We start from the raw sequence: 24,121 nt of genomic DNA, 5'->3' as shown, positions 1-24,121 counted from the left end.
TCGGCACAATTTACTCGCTGCCATTAAGAGTGCACTGCGTAAGCTACACTGTACAGTGCGTCCCAGAAAAAACGAAACCGAGAACTATCGATGCTTTATCATAACTTCATCACAATTATAATTAATAAGTGACACATATTTGGAAAGCTTAGATCCCCCTCTTTGATTTGATGCAACTCTTATGATGCATATTTCACGCATGAGTGATTACAACAAAATTGAAAAGAGGAAACCAAAAGTTATTTGACGGGCGGTATCTGCATTTCGAAAGGAAATCACATTTCTAGAAGGTTCAATTTCTGCCCTTTCATATGACACCTCAATTAGGAAAAATGAGCCAGGAATAACAAAGTTCTGTTTGTTTTAAAAAATGCTTGCATTTCCATAATTTGATCAAACGAGTTCGTTTTCACTGGCTGCCTGCCGTAGAAACAAACAGAGTTGACAAAAGACTTAACTCCGTTTCTTTGAAGATCAGCCATGCATCAGGTATTTCGTCTTCTTTGTGATGAAATTATATTTGGTGCCATATATTAATAAAGGGGAACAATTGTAGCTCAGTTATTTAAGAATAATAACATTTAGCGGTTGACAAATGGACAAAATGTTGGTAAAAGTTGTACATTTTTCCGGCAGTAAGCTGCCTTAAAGTCTTGAGTTCTGGTAAAAAAGGAAAATAATACAGCATGCATGGCGTGATTGCAAGACGAAGATATCGAGGCAAAATGTTCAGATGATGTACTCCTCGAAAATTGATGTAATGGAACTGATCAGGCGCGGATCCAGGATTTCTTAGGGGTGGGGGCCCAAATTTGAAATCAATTTTGAATTTAGTGTGCTGAAATATGAAAATCGTGCCGGCCGATTTTTTGCTCGGGGGGGGGGGGGGGGGGGGGGGGGGGGGGGAGGTAATGTGCACAATTTTTTGTTGGGATGCCTTTGAAAATCTGAAAAATTGCACCCCCCCCCCCCCCCTCCGCACTTGAGCGCCAGGAGGGGGGGGGGATCTCCATAAAAAAAGGGGGAAAATCTTTTCCGGGGGGGGGGGCCTGGGCCCCCTGCATAAGCCACTGGAACTGATATACCGGTACTGTTGGGAAAAGGCTTGCTTTAGACGCGTGGGTCTTTATCCGATATAAGGTGACTTGTTACAGGTTAAGCATAAAAGTGCAGGGTTATGTTGGTACTCTCTCAGCCGGGACAGGTAGAGGGGGGGGGGGGGGTGCACTCTTAGAATCTCGGCCATCGAAAACAGGTAAATAATCTAACTTAGCAAACATAGAATATCTCACAAAGAATGAGTTCATAAAATTTAATATCTATATCTCAAATGATTACTAATGAACTTTACAAATTTCCACAAATTGACAATTCTGCATTGTGTACAGTTCATAATGTTAATAGCGAAATGTTCATTTGTGCTGCATGCTACGCATCGAATTTTGCCTTTACTTTGGTAGAAATTATATAAACTTGGTATCAAAAGATAGGTGGCCGGGCGGTGGATCCTGCCCCGGCCCTTTCAGGATTAAAAAGAAGGAAAAAAAGCCTCCCGGGTGGTCGGGACTCTGAGAAGCCCTGCACATTGGCCCGAATTCACGAAAGAGGTTTGTCGACAAACCTGTGCGTTATATGACGCGTTTTGATGCGTTTCAGACCAAGATTTGTCTGAACCTTGGTCAGAAACTTATCAAAACGCGTCATATGATGCACATAGACCTAGGTTTGTCAACAGGCTCCCTTTGTGAATTCGGGCCTGTTTGTCCTATAGACATCAGGTTTGAATTACGTCAATGTTATGTTCACACATTTCAATAAGTGACCTTGGGAAAAACCATGTTTTTGAGGCGTGGTATGTTGAATAAAGGAATGTTGAAAGCTTATTTCAGTTTTATTAACCCAGACAATTTAGAAGTTACTTATCAAATAGTTTGGAATAATCATAATATTTGTGTCGTTTCCAAAACCCTGTTTTGATAAATGCATGCATATTAACCATGTCATTATCCAGGGCCATTTTCAATGAGTAAACTAGAAAAACAAAACATATGGTTTAGATACATGGGAATACAGTTAGCCATTATAAATCGTTACTAACCAACCACTAAGCCGCGCCCAGGCGTAAGGTCAACCTGACAATACCCTGAACGACCTGAAAAAAAATATCAGTCCACTGCTGTGTCAAGCAGACAGCCAGTCACAATCTGTTCCAAACTTCTTCTTTTTTCCGTTAAAGGTTATCAGTCTTGTCAATGAAACCAAAGTTAACATACAAAATGTCCCAATAACATGGCGAAGTATATAAACCTTGAGTAAAAGTTCGGAAGTAATTACAGGGTATACCCCCGACTCATAGATAACCAATAACCATTATCATTTTAAATATGTAAACTAAAACCAATTAAAACAGATAGTTTATAATCATGGAAAAGACAGCTAGTTATTATTATATTAATCGGTTGTTCGGTATCAACTTGTTAAGGGCACCTCCTTTATTTATTTTAAAAGGAAGGAGGATAGGTAGAAGTTTCTGCCTCCTCCTCTAAAACCTCAATGGTCAAAATAAGAGCTGACATCTTGTCGTCGCCTCTTGATGAGCATCCATACGATGAAGAGATTAACGACCATGACGGCGTGAATGAAGCCGACGATGATGAACACCATCGTGAATGACTGGGTGACATCAAACAGATAACCTAGGAAATGATCATACCAGAATTATATGTATTTGTCAGGGAATTGTAATATTAAAATTGCAAAGCGTGCTAAAATACAGTTTCGACCATAGCCTTTTAAAACTCCTATTAGTATCCTACCAGGTAGATCTTTGTGACAGAGTTCGAACTATTTGAGGCTACATGAATTGCCTGACCGAGCAAGAGCAATTTCCATAGACGCATCTTTCCCTCTCAACTATATATGACTCGTATACAGAAGCGCCGTCGATAGCTAACTCTCTTCACCTAAAACTCACGAAAGTCTTTGCCTGTTTGTAGCGACTCATTCATTCGCCTTACTTTTATTATACATTCATATTGTACATAATAATTTTCTATCACGGTACTTATTTATATTTATTATTCGTAGCACGTGTGTTTAAACTTCCAATCGAGCATCGTGGTTCCGTGCACTCGTTCAGCCCGCGTATTTTCAACAACACGATTTTTTTATTCACTCCCGCTTATTACATCCTCGGTCGAGTCAACAACTCCTGCTTACAACTCAGTCGAGCCAAGCAAGACGTCTGATGATTTTCTCTCCGGGCAGATTCTCTTTCGTGCCTATAACCTCTTTTACGGCACGCAAACCCTTTCTCTGCCGTCTTCAACGGGTTGGCAGTCCTGCAGTGGAACGTTTAAATCAGGACCCGACATGGCTCTTGATATCCGCCGGGAGCTGCCAGTTTGTTCGTTCCGGTAGCTCTTTTCACACACGAGCTCGATTCACTGTAGCTCGTCTGAACCTTCATCAACGAGTTCGACTCACTGCAACTCTGATGATTTCACTTCAAAGGCCGGCTCATTAATCCATCGAGCAACCCTCTGCCCTTCATCACCACCAGCTTTGATGTCCACATTTCAACATTGGCCTCCGACATCGAGCGACTAGCTGCCTTCTCGCCTGTGAGCTTCATAATCATCATCATCATCATCACGAGCGTCAGCGTTGAGATTCTTCACGGCTCTTCAGCCACGACAACGAAGCAACATCTCCGCCATCAAGCCTCCGCACCATCATCGCGTGAGCACCTTCCTTCGTGTTACCCGTCATCATCTTCATTGGACTTTCGACGCCATTTCTATCAGTCGTAAGCTTTTATTCATGTCATTCCATTTATCCATGTCCATCTCATTACATGACCATTTAAACTCCGTGCATTATCTTTGATTCTCATTTATGTGATTCGTATTCTGAATCATTTATTCGCTAGCATGACAACACCTTGCAAGTGTTTAGTGTACAGGTCAGTACCTCAATAAAATAACGAAAAGGAAATTCTTGTTATCATGTATTTTATTGCCAGTGTGACCTTGCTTCCTCGTAGCTAAATTAAAAGAGAGTTATGTTGTGTGACCAGTGAACACGCTTTACAATTTCCATTCACAATACCACACATAATTTTAAATGTTTACTGATAGTGACGGAATAGTACTACTAAACATGATTACCAAGAGCTTTGAGAAAATCAAGCTAAGGCAATTTAAACTAGACTCGTGCGTCATCTTTTGAAATGTATGATTAGGCCTGACTAGATAATCTACCTACGTCTCTTAACTTAATAGAGGCCGCAGAGCGACAAGGAAATTGAACTTGAGACACTGGTTTCTCTATAACTTTCTGTCTTCAAATTTTCTATTTAGCTGCTCAAACAGCAATCCAGTCCAAAGCATTGATGCTGTCAGTCCATAATCCAAAAATGATTTATAATGGCAATATATACAATGAGGTATTGAACTTAAGTTGATTTCTCAAAGGTTCATCATGTTTAATAAAAAGAAGCTGGCTATGAATTACTCACCTGTAATTGTTCCTGCACATGTCGCCCCCAGTCCTCCCGCGAATAAACCGAGAGCCACGGCCATGTTAAAATTCCGATTGTCAAAGACTGCATCTTTGAATAAACTGGACATAATAGCATCCTCGATGAAGAAGGAGAAACCCTGGACAAAAGCCAAGGTAGCACGCACCGCGTAAGCAGAACTGATGAAGTCCAGCAGAAATGATGCCGTGCCGATGAGACCTATGGCGATGTAGACGACATAAACATTGATGCCTTTGCCGACGAGGATGATGAAGATGGTCCGACCGATAATGCCACCTATGCCGCCAATTGTGGAGAGGAAGATAGCTTTGGAAGGAGGGATTCCCAGGTGTTCAGCGTGGGGGACCAGAAACAGCATCCACGAATACATGGAGAAAAGGCACAAGAAATTAATCGGGATGGTGAAAAGATAGAGTGGTTCGTTTAATATTCCACAGAACCGTTTGCCGGTTTGAAAGGCGGAGCTTGTCCAAGATGAGCGCGCATTCGGGGATGTTTCCTGTGTACTGGTGTTACGTCTCTCGTTTTGAATCAAACGCCTTTTCTCTAAGACGCACTCTTCACTATCATCTTCCTCCTTATCCTCCTCTCTTTCCACTTCCTCCTCCTCCTCGCGATAACAGATGCCTTCTGTTTGCATTGAAGGCTCTCCTTTAGAGAGACACTTCTGTTTCTCTTTTACTTCATTATCACTTCTGCCTTCATTTGTAGCTGCGTTTCTTGGTGCTTTGCGTATCGTTGCACCGCACGCGAAAAGGTTAAAAGCAATACCGCCAAGGATAATAAAAGCCCCTACATAGCCATATGCTTCGAATGACCGTTCCATTATAATAGGGAGCAGCATGGATCCAGTGGTGTAGCCGTACAACGTGATTGTGTTCATCAAAACGAATTTTTCTCTGAAGAAATCATTCAGTGCAATCACTGTTGGCATGTAGGTCATTGACAAGCCAACACCTGTGGGAAAAAAATGAAAATGAAATATCCTGCGTTCGTCCCTGCTAGTGCTACTACTACTTCTACTACTACTATACTACTTTTAATATTACTACTGAAGAATGCAGAATTGACAACAGACTTAACTCCGTTTCGTTGACAATCAGCTATGCATGAAGTCTTTCATCTACGGCTGATTGTCTACGAAACGGAGTTAAGTCTTTTGTCAACTCTGTTTGCTACTACGGCAGGCAGCCAGTAAAAACGATTTCGTTTGATAAAATTATGGAAATGCAAGCACTACTTTAAACAAACGGAACTTTGGCATTCCTTGCTCATTTTTAAGATTGAGGTGTCATATGAAAGGGCAGAAACTCAACTTTCTAGAAATGTGATTTTCTCTATGAAATTCAGATACCGCCCGCCAAATGTTTGGTTTCCTCTCTTCAAATTGGTTTTAATCACTCATGCGTGAAATATGCACTATATGAGTTGCATCAAATGAAAGAAGAGTATCTAAGCTTTCCAAATATGTGTCATTTATCAATTATAATTGTGATTAAGTTATGATAAAACATCGATGATTCTCGGTTTCGTTTTTTCTTGGACGCACTGTATAATACTTAAACGCTAATAATGATAATAACTATTATCATGATAATACCAAAATAGGAATACCAAGCTGCTTTTTCTTAAAAGTTGATGGCGATTATTGCGTTTTCCGTCAAACCATTTCAATATGTAATGTTCTTGTAGCTGAGTAATCACGTCGTGAGATGGCGCTGTTAACTGTACCTACACGGAGCTACTGATTAGGAGAGTTTGGCCAACTCGGTTGTAGTTGGGCTCAATATAGATAATACGGCTTTTGTTGGGCAAATTCTTTGGCCCGAATTCACAAAGGAGGATTGTCGACGAACCTAGATGTATGTGCGTCATATGACGCGTTTCGACGCATTTCAAACCAAGGTTATACAAACTTTGTTGTACAAACCTTGGTTTGGAACGAGTCAAAACGCGTCATATGACACATATAAACCTAGATTTGTCGACAAACCTCCTTTGTAAATTCGGGCCTTTGCGAATGAAAGTGCCAGGCTGGACGTTTATTAATAAATATGATTTATGACGTCATGATACGCCATCCATATCGTTCAACTTACGCTGTGCAATACTATACAAATATTGACTGCTCATGAGGATGATGGTGTGAACACCACCGAGGGAGTGGTAATTCCCACCATCATCCGATTACAGAGCAGTCCATATTTGTTTTATATACCTCATCCTTTTTATTGATTCATGATTAGTTCTAGCTGTATGTCTAGATCTAGCTTTAAAAATCAGGAAACGAGATCAAAAGCAATTCACTCACTACAATAAGAAAAATCCAACATCAAGTCAAAATTAAAGGCAAGAGTATTGAATTCCTACGCGCTGCGCGTAACCGTGCGCGCGATTGCGGTAGCCTAGCAACTCATAAAAATTGTGTGCGCAACCAAGTCGCGGGAGGGGTTCGGGGTCCTATCCCAGGGTTTGATAGTAGCTATCAAACCCTATGACGTAATAAAAAACTTGATATATCGAAATGCTCTTTGACATGTGATATAGTTTTGACCAATCAGTGAATGACAATCTATGTATGAGGTATATAATAAACAAATAGTGAATGGTCATGAGTGCAATGGTACAAGATTTTGCCCGAGGTGAAAGATAAGAGACGCTATATTCAACGAGGCGCAGCCGAGTTGAATGGAGCGTCTCATCTTTCACCGAATGCAAAATATTGTTCCATTGCACGAATAAAGACCATTCACTATTTGTTTTATACAACACCTCGGACGTTAACGGGCTTAACACAGTTTTCCTAGGCCTAAATCTCAGCGATTTTTGTTTGTTTTCAATTAATGAAATTGATGATAGTGAGCGCGCACTATCAAGCAGGCAGCAAACCTTTATGTTTATTGTTACGCGGAGTGCAATTTCGTTTGATCCTTTCGCACCATTGCACTCTGACGTCACTTAGCTTACCATATACTTTGTACATTGTTAGTGACGTCAGAGTGCAATGGTGCGAAAGGATCAAACGAAATTGCACTCCGCGTCAATGATGCCATTCAATGGTACTTTTAGCGCATGTCATGTGATCAAGAATTGACCAATGAGGTTGCAAGAATCTTAGTAGGCGTTGTATAAAATGGCCTATGGACCGCGGGAGTTATAATGATTTAGCAGCCCCATATGTTATGTATTTACTCATCACTTTCGTCAGCATATATGTGCGCCAATTCGTATATCTATCATTCCGTGTTCCTGCTCCAGTAATGCACCAGGTTATATTTTTTTAATGAATGGAACTACGAATGACTTTATAATATAATTGTATTGACATAATGATATGATTCTCTTGATGTTCTGTCAAATTAATTCAGAAGAAGAAAACTTTTTTTCTTTTCATTCAAGCTATCCACTTCAACCAGCCTCTTAAAGGTGAATTTGGAAGAAAGTGGTGAAAATATGCATGTTTGCTATTGTTGCAATGCTTATGACATAAGGAATACAAATAGATTGATTGACAGAAATTTGCATGTGTTGTTAAATTATTATTAGACTTGGAAAGATCAAAAGTGTAAGCAGAGGAACCCGGAAGCGTTGATATTCTCCTTCGTGACGTAGTATATGTGACGTATTTCCGTGGACTGTTCCTAAACCCGGAAGTACAACGTATTATTTCAATGTAAAAACGTACACAAACATGGGTAATTTTGTTAGTAGATTTTGCAATTTTTGTGATATTTAATGAAGTGTTTTATCGAATTTACAATCAAGAAATAAACATTCTTTCAATTATATAAGCATTGGTTACTTCCCGATGTTTGGTTTCCTTGAAATATTGACGTTTGGTACTGTAAAATTGATCGTCTTGCAGATCCTGACACACCGGCTTCGCCTATGTTTTGTTTTGATAATTAGCGTAACTTGAATTTCGCGGCACGGGGAGAACTCGCGATAGCTCAGCTCAGCCGTTCGTAGTGCAGTGTTCAGTGAACACTGCACTACGAACGGCTGAGCTGAGCTGAGCTGCAATTGCAGCGTGACATTTTTTGGAGATAAAGTTGTTTTTCTCGGGTTATAAATTAGCTGAAACGTCTGTCATTCGAACAAATTAAGTATTATTACTCGGCTTGTAATTACTACTGGTCTAGATGAAAATAATTTCTCAGTGCTGATCGAAAAAAAAAACTCAGCAAAGAGACGGCGCGGTAGTGCGGTACTTTCTCTTCGCCATGCATGTTGAATCTACGATATACAACAGGGAAGAATCGTCGGGGTAGGACGAAGAATCTCCCCCTTTTCCCCATCGAAGACTAATACCGGTACTTCAAGTTATAATTTCAACTGGCCAGCCAGATGCTCAGAGAAGTCGAGCAACCTAGAGTCAAAATTGTAATTACTCCCTTCGCATATTTTGAGATAATGTCGCCCCACCCGCTGCATGTTTGAATGTTTCTCTATGCACCCGCCGAAGCTCGGCGTCGGAGCTTCCTGGAGTAGGCCTAGCTGGCAGCTTGAACTCCCGCATCACGATTCGATCAGCGTTACATTTTCGTCGTCTTTAATTCGCCCAATTCACCATCATCTTCACTTATATACCATCATCACTGCTACTAACTTCTTCTTCATCATACTCAAAGATCATTTCGAGTTCATCCGAGCTGTTTTCTGTCATTTTTACTGATGATTAATATCCCGATATAACGTCTATACTTTCACTCTGATATGTACACTGCAGTGCTATCTGATTGCGAATAGAATGCGCGCGGTGACCGTGTTGTGAATAGTCCACGGAATGACGTCACATGCTCAAATCTCCTAATGGTATCGTAGACGAAATTCTCTCAGAAAAACTTGATTCTCGTAACTTCATTCCATTATATCTCCTTCCCCTTATGTTTATTGACAATGAACTTAAAAACAAAAATGAAGAACTAAAAATAACCTTTCTAACGATACCTAATTCAATATGAATGGAATTCAGCTTTAAAGCCCAATGCATTAATCATATCACTAACTCCACCCATCCTAGGACCAACACCATTAAAGGGGAAGGCCACCCTTTGTTGGTTTTTGATAAAAGAAGCAGCTCAGTGAAAGTTTGAGCAAAATTCAATTAAAAAGAAGAATGTTATGAGTTTAGTTGGCAACGTTATGACGTATCTGCGAGCTCCTCTCTCATTTTTTATCTACATAACATTTCTTGTACTTTCATTTTCATCGTTATTGATAACGGAATATATTTTCGTCCATACATGGGTCGTCTAGAATCATATTTGTAATCATTACGAAATGGCGCGTATGTAATTACGAAAATGATGAGGAAATACATATGGGACTGCTACATCATTATAACTCCCGCTGTCCAATGCGTTTCATGCAGCGCAAGTTAAGCAATGCGCATGACGTTCATGACATCATAGTCATGTTTATTCAGCCTGGTACTTTCATAAGCTTTCGTATGTATGGTTCTCTATATACCATGCAGGGCACAACATGAGCTACATAATGAAATATTCCATTACATAGCTAAACTAAAAGATATTTTGCTTACCTGATAAAGCGAGACAGACTCCTACAGTAACTGAGTTTTTGAAGAAAGCGCTGGCAATAATACATGATCCACACAACACTCCGCCTAGCATAGCGACAACGCGATGGTTGATCTTCTTCAGAACAAGTGTTACAAAAGGACCTAATATGTTGACAAATAAGGAGAAACGATACTAAATTAAAGTTACAAATATGAACAAAACGTGATATAATTACGTCCAAAAGTAAACACTGTTTTTAGAAACGTTTAGGAATTTCCCATCATCCAAATGTCAGAGTTATACTTACATGACAACATGATTATACCATATTGCTACCCGAATATGAGGTGACATTTAAACAGATAAATAAGGAATTACATTCAAGGTGGGGGAGGAGGAGGAGGACACATTTGACTTACTTAAGAGGTACATAGATGTTGCAGGCAAGCTACATATCAATCCGACAGTAGCATAATCTGACTCCAGACGCTCGACCATTGTAGGAATAAAAACACCGAAAGACTTCGCGATGCCAGTTACTATAAAAAGTACCACGGATTTGGCAACAACAATCCAGTAGCCCCAATACCACATACTGAATCTTGCTATAACTTGTGTACCCTCAATGCAGATGTATGATTAATCCAATCCAATCGAATCCAACAAGTATTTTATTTAGCCCTGAAGATATCGCTTCACATGATAGGGTCACCAAAGCAAGATTTCACTTAAACAGGACCAATTTGGGCAAAACAATCCAGTGTTGTCTAGCAAAATAGATAGGGCTTCAAACATTTCATGAACTAGACGGATGAAGCTGACTTCCAAAGAGGTATAGGGCCCGTTCCACAATTTTGCACCAAATAAGAGATCATTCTCCTGCGTACAAACGTCCGCCAAAGTTGCTTTTCGAGTCGATGATTATTTCAAAATTAGGTTCACGTTGATTTATTCAGTGTGTAGGCTACAAAGAATAGACGATTCTTCTACTGTATTTCCACAGTACAGTGTCTCGTGGCAAAGTACATGTGCTTTCTTAATATTCCCATCAGCTTCTCTTCAAACAGGTTTTGATGAAATAGCTACAAGTTCATCTAAATGAACACTAGAAAATAGTCGTATACATATCAAAAACTTGGCAGGAACCTCAACAAGAAACCGACATTTGGGCTACAATCGATTTTAAAGTTAAAAGCAGTAGGTCTGTATTGCGAAAATTGACGATTAACTTGCAATATCAACAACATGCAAATACGTGTTAATAGAAAGAGGATGCCTGAATGCCTATGGGACCAATTGAATGATGTGCAGTATCATACCCTATGAAAGACTACGGAGTACGCCATTGTCATGTATGCACCTTTCAATAGATTACCTTGGGGAAAACAGATTTGTGTGACATTGTTTGTTTAATCCAATTCATTTGATATAATCTTTTTGTCCATTACTCGATAATTTGTACGTTAAATGAACTTTAAATGACATTTGCAATACAACATATGAAATTAAACGTGTTCGTAATTATAATCTTAATTGTTTACACGTAATAAAATCATCAAATGATATATATAATATACAGGCCTAAGTATATTATAATTTAAGTCTAATCTAAATGAAAAGAGAAATCCAATTAAAAAGCAGAGCTTGTTTTTCCGTGGATTACAAGGAGAAAAAAAAAAACCCGTAGTATACAGCGCACAGACTCATATTCTGATATGCGCTATATAAGGTATATTATTATTATCTATGCAAATACATGTGCATAGCAAAAGGATGTATGAATGCATATGGGAAAAAGGATATAGAGTATGGGCTTCATGATTCCCTATGTAAGGAGGCATACATTTATTAAAAATGTAATTGTTTATTTATGACTGCATTGAAGAAAAAACGAAAGATTCATCGGAATTTCGAATGACGACTATGCAGAAGAGGAACAGAGTCTGGGCAATGTAATCAGTGGTGGATCAATGTGGGGCCGAATTTGCCGCGACCCTGCTACCCGACATAGGCCCTAAAGCAAAAAGTCTCGTGGCAAAGCAGTTCCTTATATTTATATATTTCATCAGCTTCCCATCAAATAGAACCTACATGAAATATCTACGTGTTCCTCTAAATCAATACTAAACAAAATAAAGTATAAATATTCAAGAACAAAATTATTATCAAACTTGTACTAAAATCAGTGCCAAAGATAAAAGCGATTGGCCTTTATCGCGGAAATGGACGGTGAACTTAACGTGTAGACGTAGGCTGTGCCTAGTTTGAGAGTTACGTCAACGAAATGGAAATCGAAACGCAATGCTTGAATGAATGCATATTATATAGGTCAAAGTCTGTGAATCGCTGGCCAGTATCGGCTTTGTTATTCCCAATGAAAGGCCCCTTATATTCAACAGGAATTATTAAAGACTGGTTTGGGAAATCTATTATTTATCAAATTCATCGGAGTTTAACTGTAACTCGACAATTGCTACCTTGACCTTTGTTTGTTGCATGCACCTCGCTAGGCCTTTATCTTCTACACAGATCAATTTCTTTTAAAATCCGTTTAACGCGGAATCCGTCATTGATTTTAGGTATATTTCAAGAGTTGGATTATGATTGCATATCATGGCAATGTTCATTGAATAAATAAGTGATGGGCAATAATAGTATTTATATGGAATGTAAATGTATATAGGACTGTTTGAAGGTTTGGGTATACATTTCCGTGCAGTGTAAAATGATGTAGTGTACGTTATACACCGATTCGGGCGACTTCTGGTGGAAGTGCGCCGTCATAAGGTGACGCCATAACTGGCGTCACCTTATGAAGATGAAACAATTAAACATTTTATTTTCTATTGTACAAAATACGACAAAGATAGACGTCTCTTAAAAGAAAGGATTAAATTGAACAACCCCAATCTGAAACAATTATTGATGTCTAACCCAATTTTTACTCGTGAATTATTGGGTTACATATACGATACTAATCGTTTTAGATAGCTTTTAAAGCTATCAGGGATCCCCTTAACTTATGTCGATCCTGTAATAATATATAAAATGAAGTATTTGCGGTTTTTCCATGAACAATTGCAACTAACTCCCATCTCGCCTTTTCTGTGCATTTTATGCAATTTTAATATTGCAGCCTTTTTTTTTTTTTTCTTTTTTTTTTTAAATAAAACCATATCACTATTAATTTCATTTCACCAAGGAAAGTCGCTCGTGGGCTTGATTTCCGAAGCCCACGCCAAAGCTATACACGAAATTGACTGGCGCAAATAATCTTTGAGATTGAAGAGCGCCATCTAAACGAAGAACCAACCAACCGCGTCTGACTGCAGCTAGCTAGCTTACATTGCAACGGGTATGCTATACCTATACCGAACCTCGCCCAGGCCGGCCAGGGTCGCTGCTCCGCTAGCTAGTAACCGCTCTCGAGCTCTCTGTACTGTCAGCTGGATCGGAAAAGCCCCCCAGTTATAGCGCCGCCACCGGCGGGCAGGTACATAAAACCCCCAAACCGAATCGGTGTATAGATGAGGTAATCAATATAGATATGTTGGGAACGTAATTATAAAGACATATCACACTTTTGCTTACATAATAGGAGGATAATCATCGCAGGCGTGTTACATACCACTCAACCATAGTAGTAATAAGAACACAGACACATTTACCGATCACAGTACCATTAACAAGTAGAACAAACCTTCTTATGGCACGAACTTGCTTCTACAACAATCACATACACAGGAATACACAATAGAGCTTGCTATGACAATTTTACCTTCAAAGTAGAAGTGTTATTATTCCAATCCAATTCAAATGATAAGGATTTGAATAAAGCCTTGTGCCTTTTCTTTGCAGTTACAAAGAGCTGCACATATCGAATTATTTACATATAAATAAAGCACAATTTCAACTATGTTAGAACAATCGACTCGAAAGAATCCTCTCCCGAAAGAAAAAGCGCAGGTAATCTGGAAACTAAGATGTATTTCTGCCCTTTGATGTACAATAGTCCTTGCGAAAATGAAAAAACAGATATATGTCACAGGCCTTCTATATGTCTGCGCCGGTTCAATTTATTAAAGATTATCAAACACGGAGATCCACTAAAAACATAAGTCTGAAACATATATTTTGTGCCAATAATTCCAAAGAGGTATTTATTAGTATCCGTCTATCCGATGTCAAAGATACACCGATAATAAATTCCCAGTGTAACAACTGGCACTGTCTAATTCAAAACAACAGTTATTATAAAATAGATTTCATGCAAAGCTTTACAATATATTGTACGGGTAGAATAAACGATAGAGAAGGCACAACGTAAGCTACACTGTACAGTGCGTCCCAGAAAAAACGAAACCTAGAACTATCGATGCTTTATCATAACTTCATCACAATTATAATTAATAAGTGACACATATTTGGAAAGCTTAGATCCCCCTCTTTGATTTGATGCAATTCTTATGATGCATATTTCACGCATGAGTGATTTAAAAAAAAATTGAAGAGAGGAAACCAATTTGACGGGCGGTATCTGCATTTCGAAAAGAAAATCACATTTCTAGAAGGTTCAATTTCTGCCCTTTCATATGACACCTCAATTAGGAAAAATGAGCCAGGAATAACAAAGTTCTGTTTGTTTTTAAAAATGCTTGCATTTCCATAATTTGATCAAACGAGTTCATTTTCACTGGCTGCCTGCCGTAGAAACAAACAGAATTGACAAAAGACTTAACTCCGTTTCTTTGAAGATCAGCCATGCATCAGGTATTTCGTCTTCTTTGTGATGAAATTATATTTGGTGCCATATATTAATAAAGGGGAACAATTGTAGCTCAGTTATTTAAGAATAATAACATTTAGCGGTTGACAAATGGACAAAATGTTGGTAAAAGATGTACATTTTTCCGGCAGTAAGCTGCCTTAAAGTCTTGAGTTCTGGTAAAAAAGGAAAATAATACAGCATGCATGGCGTGATTGCAAGACAAAGATATCGAGGCAAAATGTTCAGATGATGTACTCCTCGAAAATTGCTGTCATGGAACTGATCAGGCGCGGATCCAGGATTTCTTAGGGGTGGGGGCCCAAATTTGAAATCAATTTTGAATTTAGTGAGCTGAAATATGAAAATCGTGCCGGCCGATTTTTTGCTCAGGGGGGGGGGGGGGGGGGGGGGAGGTAATGTGCACAATTTTTTGTTAGGATGCCTTTGAAAATCTGAAAAATTGCACCCCCCCCCCCCTCCGCACTCGAGCGCCAGGAGGGGGGGGGGGGGCATCTCCATAAAAAAGGGGGAAAATCGTTTCCCGGGGGGGGCCTGGGCCCCCTGCATCAGCCACTGGAACTGATATACCGGTACTGTTGGAAAAAGGCTTGCTTTAGACGCGTGGGTCTTTATCCGATATAAGGTGACTTGTTACAGGTTAAGCCTAAAAGTGCAGGGTTATGTTGGTACTCTCTCAGCCGGGACAGGTAGGGGGGGGGGTGCACTCTTAGAATCTCGGCCATCGAAAACAGGTAAATAATCTAACTTAGCAAACATAGAATATCTCACAAAGAATGAGTTCATAAAATTTAATATCTATATCTCAAATGATTACTAATGAACTTTACAAATATCCACAAATTGACAATTCTGCATTGTGTACAGTTCATAATGTTAATAGCGAAATGTTCATTTGTGCTGCATGCTACGCATCGAATTTTGCCTTTACTTTGGTAAAAATTATATAAACTTGGTATCAAAAGATAGGTGGCCGGGCGGTGGATCCTGCCCCGGCCCTTTCAGGATTAAAAAGAAGGAACAAAAGCCTCCCGGGTGGTCTGGACTCTGAGAAGCCCTGCACATTGGCCCGAATTCACGAAAGAGGTTTGTCGACAAACCTGTGCGTTATATGACGCGTTTTGATGCGTTTCAGACCAAGAATTGTCTGAACCTTGGTCAGAAACTTATCGAAACGCGTCATATGATGCACATAAACCTAGGTTTGTCAACAGGCCCCCTTTGTGAATTCGGGCCTGTTTGTCCTATAGACATCGGGTTTGAATTACGTCAATGTTATGTTCACACATTTCAATAAGTGACCTTGGGAAAAACCATGTTTTTGAGGCGTGGTATGTTGAATAAAGGAATGTTGAAAGCTTATTTCAGTTTTATTAACCCAGACAATTTAGAAGTTACTTATCAAATAGTTTGGAATAATCATAATATTTGTGTCGTTTCCAAAACCCTGTTTTGATAAATGCATGCATATTAACCATGTCATTATCCAGGGCCATTTTCAATGAGTAAACTAGACACACAAAACATATGGTTTAGATTCATGGGAATACAGTTAGCCATTATAAATCGTTACTAACCAACCACTAAGCCGCGCCCAGGCGTAAGGTCAACCTGACAATACCCTGAACGACCTGAAAAAAAATATCAGTCCACTGCTGTGTCAGGCAGGCAGCCAGTCACAATCGGTTCCAAACTTCTTCTTTTTCCGTTAAAGGTTATCAGTCTTGTCAATGAAACCAAAGTTAACATACAAAATGTCCCAATAACATGGCGAAGTATATAAACCTTGAGTAAAAGTTCGGAAGTAATTACAGGGTATACCCCCGACTCATAGATAACCAATAACCATTATCATTTTAAATATGTAAACTAAAACCAATTAAAACAGATAGTTTATAATCATGGAAAAAAACAGCTAGTTATTATAATATTAATCGGTTGTTCGGTATCAACTTGTTAAGGGCACCTCCTTTATTTATGTTAAAAGGAAGGAGGATAGGTAGAAGTTTCTGCCTCCTCCTCTAAATCCTCAATGGTCAAAATAAGAGCTGACATCTTGTCGTCGCCTCTTGATGAGCATCCATACGATGAAGAGATTAACGACCATGACGGCGTGAATGAAGCCGACGATGATGAACACCATCGTGAATGACTGGGTGACATCAAACAGATAACCTAGGAAATGATCATACCAGAATTATATGTATTTGTCAGGGATTTGTAATGTTAACATAGCAAAGCGTACAAAGACAAAGCTTTGACCAAAACCTATGTAGACATGCGTATGGGGGCACGATCATAGCTTAACCCTTACTGTACTGGGCTATTTTGAGCACCTAACTGGGGGGGGGGGGGAGGGGGGAGCCCCCCCCCCCCCCCCTATGATCTCTGTCGTTGAATGTCCGAAGAACACGAACATTTGCATGTTTGTAGATATTTCCGTAAGGAACAAGATAGTACAATTAGTTTTGTCCTAATATGCAAATTTGTGTCGTTATAGCCTAATTGCTTATGCAAAATGCTAATTTTACAGAAAACTCTACATTACATAGCGAAGAATGTTGAAAATGTATTGGATAAATGTTTCCTTCTTCTCAATTTCATGTGGCTTCATTATTGTTATGATATTTGAAAATGCATAGGTTAATTGGCATAAATTATGAATACGCAAATTACGCATTCATGAATATCAAATCTGGAAATGTACAGGGAACTAGAATCATTCAAAAAATTGTCAGACTCCATTTTTTTAATGTTGAAACTCACTATTTATGTGAAACTTCTTTTCTAACACAAACTAGTTATTTTGATGTAATTATTAATGATAATTTAAGCAAATTGTATGCGATTTTCAAATATTTGGGCCTATTTGAGCTTTTTAGTGATGTTTTCGTTGTTGGAAAGTATGTTTAGGTGTGAAGATCAACCAACAAGTGCATGGTGGGGATAAACGCTTCTTTCTTGAAGACAGGAGGTTTATTGTGATGCACTGCCAAGCAAGTGCACAACAAGGTATTAAAGAACTTAGAGATTAGATATATTAGTAACACATATGCTCTAATCATGTTGGGACAATCCTGTGGTACAACTTTTATACAAGGCTAATGAGGTCTTCAGAAGCCTATTTCAAGTCATATGTATCTCTGTTTTCCAAAAGCTTCATCTCAAAATGTTTTTCTGAAGAAATTTTTTTCGAAATTCATCATTTTATTTTCTTATGTATTTGGTTGTTTTTTATTTCGTATTATATCTATTGTTTTATTTCTAATGTATTTTTGTTCTGGAATACATCAAGTTACTTTGAGAAATATTTAAAAACAATTTGATATCAATTCATATCTCCCACTTAGGAAGAAATACCTCTAAACCTGTATTCACATTTCTACTTGTACGTGAATAGTTGCAATTTTGGCACTTTTTGATGTCATGCGCATACTAATTGTTATGTAACACCTTACAGGTATATCCGATTTCGACGAAAATGGTATCAAATGTGCGTAAGACTTGGAAGAAAATTCAAAATTCCCATCGGTTAAGGCGCTATCTCCGAAAATATTGAGGGGGCCTCCCAGAGTTGTCAGTCCATAATCCGAAAAATAATTTATAATGACAATACATACAATGGGGTATCGAACTTAAGTTGATTTCTCAAAGATTCATCATGTTTGAAAAGAAGAATCTAGCTATGAATTACGCACCTGTAAATGTTCCTGCACATGTCGCCCCTAGCCCTTGCGCAAAAAAAAACTGAGAGACACGGCCATGTTAAAATTCCGATCGTCAAAGACTGCATCTTTCAATAAACTGGACATAATAGTATCCTCGATGAAGAAGGAGAAACCTTGGACAAAAGCCAAGGTAGCACGCACCGCGTAAGCAGAACCGATGAAGTCCAGCAGAAATAATGCCGTGCCGATGAGGACTATGGCGATGTAGACGATATAAACATTGATGCCTTTGCCGACGAGGATGATGAAAATGGTCCGACCGATGATGCCACCTATGCCGCCAATTGTGGAAAGGAAGATTGCTTTAGAAGGAGGGATTCCCAGGTGTTCAGCGTGAGGTACCAGAAACAGCATCCACGCATAAATAGAGAACATGTACAAGAAATGAATCGGGATGGTGAAGAGATAGAGTGGTTCGTTTAATAGTCCACAGGACCGTTTGCCGATTTGAAAGACGGAGCTTGTCCAAGATGAGCGCGCATTCGGTGATGTATCCTGTTTATTGATGTTACGTCTCTCGTTTTGAATCAAATGCCTTTCCTCCAAGACGCACTCTTCACTATCCTCTTGCTCCTCCTCCTCATGATAATGGATGCTTTCTGTTTGCTTCGAGGATTCTCCTTCAGAGAGACACTTCTGTTTCTCATTCATTTCATTATAACTTTTGACTTCATTTGTAGCTGCGTTTCTTGGTGCCTTGTGTATCGTTGCACCGCACGCGACAAGGTTAAAAGCGATACCGCCAAGGATAATAAAAGCCCCTACATAGCCATATGCTTCGAATGACCTTTCAGTTACAATAGGGAGCAGCATGGATCCAGCGGTGTAGCCGTACAACGTGATTGTGTTCATCAAAACGAATTTTTCTCTGAAGAAATCATTCAGTGCAATCACCATGGGCATATAGGTCATTGACATGCCAACACCTGCGGGAAAAAAATGAAAGGATGACAATTATTACTATTAACAGAAATAAAACGGACTCGCACTGCTCCATTTCCATTCAGTTCTAGTCTCCATGATCTTTAGGAGTGGCCTGCCCTTAGATAAGTTCCTTCTTCTTTCTAACTGCTGTTCAACCTCTGGCACGTTTGTCCCTTAAAGGCTGCCAGAAGAGCATTTGTGAAATCATTTCACCCTTGCTCCTCCAGCAATGACCTCTGGAACGGAGGCGGCATTCCCTCAGTCCTCTGGCGTTGTGTCTCTATACAACTCTATATTTTCCATAATATAGTCCCCCCCCCCCCCCCCCCCCAGCTGACATTCAATGCTTCTCTCAAAAGTCTTGTCTTGTAGTAATGATACTGCTACACCTAACACTACTTCTACTACTACTATTACTACTACTACTATACTCCTACTCCTACAATAATATAGTATTAATGACTGCTTTGAGAGAAATAGAATTGTGCTATTGCCCCGAGGCGTGCCGAGGGCAATAGCCCAATTGTAACCTTCCCGAGAGCGTATAAAAACAACTATTTCTCGAATATTAAAGCAGTCATTAATACTTTTATATGCCGAAAAAAAAATAAAGAAATAAAATTTAAAAAAAACTTTTGTCGAAGATGGGATTCGATCTCTTGCGTACCAAAGGTGATGTAACGAAAACCGCCGCCTTAAACCGCTCGGCTATCATACATAGCAGTTTTTTTTTTAATATATACTTTAAAATGGATTGAAAACGGCTTCGCGTGGTGGAAGCTTCGCGGCTGCTCCATTAAACAGGACCTTCTTTTACTTTTGCAATGCATATTGGCACGAATTTAGATCAAGATCTATCGGCAGATGTTGTTTTTTTGTTTTTGGAAGTTTATTTTCGTCTTAATGTCAACAATGCAAGATAAAATTGTCGGTAAGATCGATCGAGATTCAATTGTATTAAAATTACCGACCAATTCTTCGCACACGTACGGTATCCTCGATCACTCAGACCATCTTTTAACATGTAAACCTATGGGGTAACCATGGAGACTGACCTATTTTCCCAATAACCATGGTTATTGGGATTTTGAACTGTTTTAACCATGGTTACTGGGAATTTTCGGGAACAGTTAAAGTTTATGAATGCAATTTCGACCAATCAGATTGCTTGATTACTTAAGTGAAGTATATAACTACTACTAATACATATACTAGCTAGAACAATAATAATGATACTAACTATTATTTTGATGAGACCGGAATAGGAATACCAAGCTTTTTTTATTCAAAAGTTGATGGCGATTATTGCGTTTTCCGTCAAACCTATTCAATAGCTTGTAGCTGAGTAATCACGTTGTGAGATGGCGCTCTTTGCAATACCTACACAGAGCTACGGTTTAGGAGAGTTTGGCCAACTCGGTCGCAGTTTGGCTCAATATAGATAATACGAATTCACAAAGGAGGTTTGTCGACAAACGTAGGTTTATGTGCGTCATATGACGCGTTTCAAAGCGTTTCAAACCAAGGTTTGTACAACAAAGTTTGAAACGCGTCGAAACAAAGGTCTGTCGACAAACCTCCTTTGTGAATTCTGGCCTTTGCGTTTAAAGGTGCCAGGCTGTGCGATTATGAACAAATATGATCTATGACGCCATGATACGTTATCCTAATCGCTCAACTTAAGCTATTGTAACAACCCAAAAAAGTACCATGTAAGGCGGCTGGGAGGTGATTTTTCAGCCAATTTTGCCCGGACGCGGAGCGGCGACCACCCGGGTACCGATTGTTTGTCTAGGGCATCGCGTTTGGTTGCCGATGAAGTTTTAGCGCGGAGTTAAAATTCGGTTTCGCCTGCTCACTTTTTACTCGCCGCCCAAAATACGCTCGTTGCCCGGGCTGCCTAATTGAGCGTTCGCCGTCGAGCGATTTAGGTCAAAATTGGAAACCGCTAGGTCAAAGGCGCCGAGTGTTCGCCACTGGGTTATCAGTTGGTCACTGGGCGGCGAGTTTAAAGTCGCTCGGCAGCCTTTGACCTAGCGGCTTCGATGTTTGACCATGGTTTGACCTAAATCGCTCGACGCTGAACGCTAGATTAGGTCGGTGCTCAGGCGGCGACCGCCCGGCTGGATGGAGTTGGTCCTAGGATGGATGAATTAGTGAGAGGCTGGATGAAGTCGATAGCTTGACTGAGAAAGATTGTCTCTGACTGATTTATTTCTTATGAATTAATTTGACATAATATTAATTGAATCACACTTTTAAGTCATATATAGTTCCATATATTCTTTTGGTAATAGGCTGGTGCAATGCTGGAGTGAAAAATACTGAATGATAGTTCTACGAAATGGTGCGTATGTAATTACGAAAATGATGAGTAAATACATATGGGACTGCTACATAATTATAACTCCCGCTGTCCATTGCTTTGCATGCAGCGCAAGTTGAGCAATGCCGATGACGTTCATAACGTCATAGTCATGTTAATTCATAGCAGCCCAGACTGGCACCTTCATAAGCTACCGTATGTATGGTTATCTATCTACCATGCAGGGCAGGTGAGCTACATAATAAAATATTCGATTACATAGCTAAACTAAAAGATATTTAGCTTACCTGATAAGGCGAGACAGACTCCTACAGTAACTGTGTCTTTGAAGAAAGCGCTGGCAATAATACATGATCAACACAACACTCCGCCTAACATAGCGACAAAACGATGGTTGATCTTCTGCAGAACGAGTGTTACAAAAGGACCTGATATGTTGAGAAAAGAGGAGAAAAGATGTTAAATTAAAGTTACAAAAATGGAAACACATGAGGTAATTATGTGTAAAAAAAAAAACACAGTTTTTAGAAACGTTTACGAATTCCCCATCATCAAAATGTCAGAGGTACATGAAAACATGATTATACCATATTGCTGCCCGAATATGAGGTGACAATTACCCAAATAAATAAGGAATTCCATTCAAGGTAGAGGAGAAGGAGGACGAGGGGGATGAAGAGCAGGTGGAATGGGACGGGAGGGGGGGGGTGGGGTGGGTGTAGATCCTACCCCCTGCATTTCCCCCGGTAATATCCTTTGGCAAGATATCAATTTACATTTGCCACTTTCTACCCAGATAAAGTGAGTGGGAACCTATAAGGGAATTCGAACAAATGCAATTCGTAATGCTTTTCCTTACTTGCAATAACCATCTTAATTCATTATTACGGGCCTACCACTAATGTTCAACAAGAACAGCAATAATAACTACTACTACTACTTTTGACCAATGATGACAATGATGATTATCATGATGATTGTTATTATCACGATTAATATTTTAGTTGTTGAAGTTGTCGTTAGTATGGTAAGAGTCTTTATCATTTTATTACCCTAAATATCATCATCAATATATAACTCTTATTATTGTTGTTATTATTATTAATAATATTTCAATTACGAAGATGATGATGATGATGACGATGAGGATCATACGTAGTAGTATAATTATCGTTATCATCATTACTTTTACATCTACTGCTAACCACCACTAGTACTACTATTACCTAAAGCATGTATATATTTAACACATTTGACTTACTTAATAGGTACATAACTGTTCCAGGCAAGCTACATATCAATCCGACAGTAGCATAATCTGACTCCAGACGCTCGACCATTGTAGGAATAAAAACACCGAAAGACTTCGCGATGCCAGTTTCAATAAAAAGTACAACAAATTTGCCAACAACAATCCGTAGCCTGAAGACCACATACTGAATCTTGCTATAACTATTGTACCCTCAATGCAGAAGTGTGATTTCAAGTGTTTCAAAGTTACAAGCAGTATACGCCTGTATTGCGAAAATTGACGATGAACTTGCAATATCAACAACATGCAAATACAAGTCAATACAAAGAGGATGCATGAAAGCGGCATATCGGTCAAATGATAAGCACTACTGGCTTCATCATTGTAAGGCCCCATTTATTGAATAGTCAGATCATAAATTTGCATCAAAGGTTTTTTGTAACGGTTTCAAGTAGTATTCGACCTCAGAAATAACATAATTAAAAGTATACCCAAATCGAAGGTTCAGAAAGCTGTTATTTTCAAGATGGCGTCCAAGATGGCCGCCATCCTCGACTCATATAACACGCATATGTACAAGCACATTTAGTAAACAAGGATGTAGAACCAGCAGCAATGATTGCGCTGACTATTATTTTATTCTAGGGGGGCGGTAGTGAGCAGGCAAAACGTCCAAACTATTTACAGAGCGCGCGAAGGGGGTTGGGTACAGGGTGGGAGAGTTTCATTACAATAATTGAGAAATTAAGAAGACGATTCGTTGTACCTTTCACGACTCTTAATCCTTGTCTGAATTCAGTTGTCCCCCTCCTGCGCGAAGCGCGGAAGCTTTGACCATTAAGTAAATTATTAGAGAAAGAGGACGATTCGTCGAACCGTTCTCGACCCTTCATCTTTGTCTGAATTCAGTTTCACCCCTCCCGCGCTAAGCGGGGAAGCTTTGATGTTTCATTTAATTATTAGGGAAACAAGACGATTCGTTGTACCGTTTTCGACTCTTGACTCTTGTCTGAATTAAGTTTTCCCCTCACGCGCGA

At 39.4% G+C, this 24,121-nt stretch overlaps 2 protein-coding genes across 2 annotated transcripts; both read right to left on the bottom strand.

Moving 5' to 3' along the window:
- Positions 1 to 2,437: 2,437 nt before the first annotated feature.
- LOC115927685 (monocarboxylate transporter 12-like) lies at positions 2,438 to 10,855 on the bottom strand. Its single transcript, XM_030993852.1, has 4 exons — positions 10,488 to 10,855; positions 10,089 to 10,229; positions 4,520 to 5,500; positions 2,438 to 2,696 (listed from the first exon to the last, which is right to left on the bottom strand). Exons 1-4 carry the CDS (start codon positions 10,660 to 10,662, stop codon positions 2,551 to 2,553), a joined length of 1,443 nt encoding a protein of 480 aa, XP_030849712.1. The 5' UTR covers positions 10,663 to 10,855; the 3' UTR covers positions 2,438 to 2,550.
- A 6,028-nt stretch (positions 10,856 to 16,883) lies between these two features.
- LOC115927684 (monocarboxylate transporter 12-like) lies at positions 16,884 to 23,172 on the bottom strand. The gene is made up of 3 exons (XM_030993851.1): positions 23,094 to 23,172; positions 18,603 to 19,508; positions 16,884 to 17,029 (listed from the first exon to the last, which is right to left on the bottom strand). Exons 1-3 carry the CDS (start codon positions 23,170 to 23,172, stop codon positions 16,884 to 16,886), a joined length of 1,131 nt encoding a protein of 376 aa, XP_030849711.1.
- Between the last annotated feature and the right edge of the window lie 949 nt (positions 23,173 to 24,121).

This window comes from Strongylocentrotus purpuratus, unplaced genomic scaffold (genome assembly GCF_000002235.5).
Source record: "Strongylocentrotus purpuratus isolate Spur 01 unplaced genomic scaffold, Spur_5.0 spur5_scaffold_20, whole genome shotgun sequence".
NCBI classification, from domain to species: domain Eukaryota; kingdom Metazoa; phylum Echinodermata; class Echinoidea; order Camarodonta; family Strongylocentrotidae; genus Strongylocentrotus; species Strongylocentrotus purpuratus.
The sequence above is the reverse complement of the archived record's forward strand: the minus strand, read 5'-3'. Positions and strand labels throughout refer to the sequence as shown.

Bases quoted from the DNA above. Each gene is read 5' to 3' on its own strand.
- LOC115927685 (XM_030993852.1), bottom strand. From the start codon at position 10,662: ATGTGGTATTGGGGCTACTGGATTGTTGTTGCCAAATCCGTGGTACTT. The intron at 10,230-10,487 runs GTAAGTCAAATG...TCAACATATTAG, and splicing joins AACATCTATGTACCTCTTAA to GTCCTTTTGTAACACTTGTT. The intron at 5,501-10,088 runs GTAAGCAAAATA...TTTTTCCCACAG, and splicing joins AGTCTGTCTCGCTTTATCAG to GTGTTGGCTTGTCAATGACC.
- LOC115927684 (XM_030993851.1), bottom strand. From the start codon at position 23,172: ATGGTCGAGCGTCTGGAGTCAGATTATGCTACTGTCGGATTGATATGT. The intron at 19,509-23,093 runs GTAAGTCAAATG...TTTTTCCCGCAG, and splicing joins AACAGTTATGTACCTATTAA to GTGTTGGCATGTCAATGACC. The intron at 17,030-18,602 runs GTTTTTTTTTGC...ATCATTTCCTAG, and splicing joins TAACATGGCCGTGTCTCTCA to GTTATCTGTTTGATGTCACC.